At 33.0% G+C, this 4878-nt stretch overlaps 1 protein-coding gene across 1 annotated transcript; it reads right to left on the bottom strand.

Moving 5' to 3' along the window:
• Window positions 1-208: 208 nt before the first annotated feature.
• Window positions 209-2173, bottom strand: LOC111287079 (beta-carotene 3-hydroxylase 1, chloroplastic). The gene is made up of 7 exons (XM_022877296.2): window positions 1534-2173; window positions 1384-1443; window positions 1210-1281; window positions 972-1106; window positions 691-816; window positions 560-616; window positions 209-432 (listed from the first exon to the last, which is right to left on the bottom strand). Exons 1-7 carry the CDS (start codon window positions 1945-1947, stop codon window positions 355-357), a joined length of 942 nt encoding a protein of 313 aa, XP_022733031.1. The 5' UTR covers window positions 1948-2173; the 3' UTR covers window positions 209-354.
• Between the last annotated feature and the right edge of the window lie 2705 nt (window positions 2174-4878).

Genomic DNA, 4878 nt, shown 5'->3' on the forward strand with positions numbered 1-4878 from the left:
ATCTAGTGATTAAAATAACTTTAAAGAAGATATCAAAGTCGGGGTTCAAATCACAATCTTTCTCCTTTCCCTTAATGTAAAGCTTTATCCCCTTGAATAATAAAAAAATATTGAGGGATGGTGGCACAAGTTAATTTCTTGAAATAAATAAAAAGATAAAATTAAGCAGATTAACTAACCATTTGCTGATCTTATATGGATTTAAAAATAAAAAATAAAATAGACTGTTTCTATTTGCATATGTTGTTTTTTTCTGTAAAGAACTTACATAAACACTAGATACAAATACAATTATACAAATAGATTTTGTTTTAAATTCAATTAATAAAAAGGAAATTCCTGAATTATATAATATCAATATTTTTGTGACAATTTAGTCCTTTTCTTCATCTCTTTTTCCAATTCCTCCAAGCCTCCCACTTCTTCTAATTCCTGAAAAAATAAACGTACTAAAAATATTTATTATCAATCAACTTGCCTTTTTTTTTTCGTTGGTTATCTATTTCTCATATTTTAATAGGATTAAAAAAACAAAAAAAAAGGATTTGAAAGGGCTTGCCTGAGGTCCTAAAAACAAGCCATATGGCACCCCATGAAATTTGTCTGCGTGATGAAGCTGCTTCATTGAAAAACATTTATAAGAAATTAACTAAGAAGGAAATGTTAATATGCGGAGGCGTGTAAATTTACTTGGTGGGCTGCAGCTACTTTCCGTAGATAAGGAACATTTGCAATGGGACCCACTGGAAATCGACGGTGAACAAGCCCATCATGAACGAACATGTAGGCCATACCAAACACCGTGATTCCTAAACCCTGTTTAATATTTTAAACCAAAAAAAAAAAAAGATTCAATCGTCCGTATGAAATTCTTAAACTCAACTACAAGCAGTTAGGTAGGTAATAACTTGACGCAATTAATTAAAAATGGTAAGCGAAAAGGCCATTGTTTTATAAGAAAAGTAACTGACAGCTCCAAAACAGAGACCCGAGACAAGGCCTCTGTTGCAGAAACCGTAGGAGAGGAGAGCGATGGCAGGGGCTGCATTGATTATTGCAAATACGTCGTTGAGCTCAAAGGCTCCATCTCTTGGTCTATGATGAGACTGCAAAATTCCCATACCAAATAATGAAATAACTCTTGATTTAAACACATGATTTTCCACTCAAAGAGCAGGGCTCAGATGGATTTAACAGTTTGTAGCTGACCTCGTGCATGTGCCACAATGAAGCATGCCATAGAGCTCTATGAGCCCACCTTGCCCAATATTCCGTCCCTACCTAAAAATTCAAGCATGTACAAAATCAACTTTAAGAAAACCATTAATCTTTGATAGGGTTTCAATCAGGGGGAAATTTAGATTAGAAGGATTATACGCTTACAGCAGCACCAACAGAGAGAGCAAATGTACTAAACATCTCCAGCAGTGGGAATTCTTCTCCCTGTAATTAATCAAAACCAAAATTAAGAACGAAAAGGATAATTTAACGGGATGGAACCAGGAGAAGGGGAAACGGAAACAATGTTGTTACCTCCATTTGCCATGAAAACCTGTAATAAACAGCCATAACCGCCATTGAGGAGATGCCTAAACTAGACAACATAGCAGCAAGCAGGTAAGTTGTTCTTTCTAATTTCTTCCTAGCTAATTTCTCCTCCACCCTGGAAAGTGTGACGTGATTGTAATCTTTCATACTTTCAGAAATCTTCCCAGTATCACTCCTGTCAACCTCGTTTTCAGTCTCTTTTCTTCTCTGTTGCATCACCATGCACAAATTAAAGCCATTCTTTTTCCTCAAAACATGACTACCCTTTCCCTGCAACTTGGTTTCTCGAGTCAAAACCGAGAAGCAAACAGCAATCGAGTTGGGTTTTGTCGTTGAAGCGGTGTTACGTCCTAACTGGTAGATTACAGCGCTTGAGATCACCGAACTTCCAGTAGCCATGGATGCGAATATATACTCTTAGCCCAAAATTAAGCTAACACAAATTTCCTGTGAATATATACTGGCCAAAAACAAAACAAAAGAATTTGGTTTCTAATAAGAATTTTGGAGAACTTGAGAATTCTCCAAGCCAAATGCCGAAGAATAATTATGGGAAGGACGAAAAGCAGCATTTATTTTTTTTTATTTTCGCTTACTGGGAGGATGATTTGTTGAACAGTACACAACACGGCTGTTGAAATGTGGCTTTATTGAGAAGTTGAATTTACTATACCACCCTTGTGTTTTGGGACCATCATTCGGTCCAAGAAAAGGTATGAATTAAATTTACAATAACAAAACTTTAATCACAGTTATTGTTAAAACTCGGCCCAGACTTGGGTACATAGCCCAACATAACAAGTATTGATCCTCTTGGTTTTGGGTTTGATTTTATTCCAATGGGCCTTTTTCAGACGCGGACCAAAAAATCGTGAGTAGCACTATGAACTAAAATTTAATAATTATCTAAAATTTTATATTTTTTGTAATAAATTAAATTATCAAATATATATTTACATTAATTGAGTCGTTATTAAAAAAAATTATTAACTATTTTTGTTTGAGGTTTTTTTTTTTAATTTTTACCTTTAATCGATAAATATACAAATTAGAAATTAATCTGATTAATATAATATAACAACATAATTTAGCTACTTGTATATATAGTTAATATTATATTAATCAAACAGTTATTTGTATAAATGTAACGCTATTAATATACTTTGGGGAGTTCAAACTGTGTGTTGATAAAGTTCAAGCAGATTTTGCTTCCTTCTTTGTTTTGCTTCTCTATAGTATTTGGGTATACTATATATTTTGTATTTAATTTTATCAAGATTTAAATTTTGATAATTAAAATTAAAAATTTTATGTTTTATCAACATATCATTATTGATAAGTGTTACCAAAATAAAATGCATATATATCCATTAGCTTATTAATTATACTCCAATCAAAAGCGATCCATTTTATCCCTGTTAGATTAAGAGGGATCAACTGTGAACTACAAAGAATTCCCCTTTTTTTTCTTTTTCATTTCTTGATTGATTCACTGACTGATCATCAATCACGCTTCAAATTACCAACTGATTGAAGCCAGAAGCTAGCTAAAGTAGAATGTTGATCAGTATTTTTTTTGGTGTTGGGGGGGGGGGGTTCCCTATGGTGGGTCCATTGAAATTGTTGGTAGGGTTTCGGATCTTTGACCTTCACATAGCATGTATGTCCATATATGTCCAGTAAAGAGGTTACAAATGGAGGTCGCAAGTGTCATATCTACTCTCTTTATTTTTTTTCTTTTTCTAATAGATTTTACCTAGCTAAGCTAGCTTCATATCGAGTATCTCCACCACTTCACCTAATGCCTACCTAGCTAATTATACAGATCCTCTCTCAGTAATATGAGATTCCAGCATCTATGTCAAGTTGGCCATCAACTGATCAGAACAGTGACAGGCCTTGTATATTTTAGAGTTTCTGTACTATATAAGTAATCTTAAATTAAACCGTCACCTTTTTTTGTAAATATTAAATTTTAAAATTTAAATTTATAAAAAATAATTATATGAACTAATAAAATTATGTTTTAAATTCGATTGATTGATTTATTAGAGTTGGTAAAATAACATGGACTAAACCGAGGCTATTACTTGAGGCTGCAAGATAGGCAACAACCAAATCAAGCTTTTGCATTTGAATTGAGCCACCTTGCCCCATTAGCTTTTTTTTTTGGTCGGTTAAACATTGGTATCCGTATCCTCCAGCTTTTCTAATCATTTCCCTTGTTGCCAACTGATGCAAATGAAATTCCTCTCTTCTGTGTATATGTCTAAACTTTCAATCATTATTATCCAAGATGACAGCAACGTACTTGAGGTCATTGTCATCAATAATATGAAGAATCAGAAACTTTTTTAATTTTTGAGTGTTTTATGCCTTAAAAGGATCGGAAATTTTTTTAGTAAAATTAGAAACTATTCTAAATTTATTGAAATTGATATCAATGCAAGAACATAAGCTTAGCTGAAAAATGATTTTAATTTATAATTTCAAATAAAACCATATGCTTTTTAGACAGAATTAGTATTAAGGCCATTTCAATTTCAGGGTAAGCCTCACTGCTGAGCTTTTCAGTGTCATCAAGATGATATTCCTTTTATAACTAGGGCCACAGACATCATAATTTTGTTCCACCACCAGTTGAAAAAGGGCTCAAAGGTATATATATGTGGGCAACAACAGATAATATCTTGCTGGTACTCAACAAACTGATTATCAAGTTCAATCTCAATCAACTTTCTACGTTTCTAATGATCGATGCAAATTTAGATGATAGGTAAGTGTTAATAGTATTTAGCGTTTAGGGTTTCAGATCACCCTTATTGCATAGGAATTGATTTCAGAATCACCTTTATTCTTGGTGCTATTCTGTAGTAATTAATTAACCACTAGCTGAAGCTGGATTCCTTTGGCAGACAAGCTATTCCTTCCTTCTGAACCTTACCATCTGAATCAAACTGGCTTAGTCCCTTTTTCTATTCTTACTATTTTTTCTGAGCAATATAAGTCATTAATGGGCCCAATTGCAACTCTAAAGCACCAATCAAATTATCATTTCCCTTTATATATGTTCTGTCAAAGTTACCCATTATCTTGATTTAACCCCATTTACACACCCCCTTTAGCTGTTAAATAATGTGCTTTATGCTCAAGAGTAAGCCATATAAACATGTCATGAATTCATGATTGATCACAAAGTTATCTTGGGTTACAGTAAAATCACAATGCAAACATTTTCTTAATTGTACTTTTTTTAAAGTGAGTTATCAACATTCATCACCTTAGTTCGTGCTGACATTGGTTGGTTTCATTTAAATTAAAAGTAAAATA

This window comes from Durio zibethinus, chromosome 17, assembly GCF_047325235.1.
Source record: "Durio zibethinus cultivar Kanyao isolate XHJ-2024 chromosome 17, ASM4732523v1, whole genome shotgun sequence".
NCBI classification, from domain to species: Eukaryota; Viridiplantae; Streptophyta; class Magnoliopsida; order Malvales; family Malvaceae; genus Durio; species Durio zibethinus.

What these genes read in the sequence shown, in the direction of transcription:
- LOC111287079 (XM_022877296.2), bottom strand. Translation starts at nt 1,947, where the DNA reads ATGGCTACTGGAAGTTCGGTGATCTCAAGCGCTGTAATCTACCAGTTA. An exon ending in CTCTCTCTGTTGGTGCTGCT is followed by an intron (nt 1,282 to 1,383) that starts GTAAGCGTATAA and finishes TTGAATTTTTAG; the next exon opens with GTAGGGACGGAATATTGGGC. An exon ending in CATTGTGGCACATGCACGAG is followed by an intron (nt 1,107 to 1,209) that starts GTCAGCTACAAA and finishes GGAATTTTGCAG; the next exon opens with TCTCATCATAGACCAAGAGA.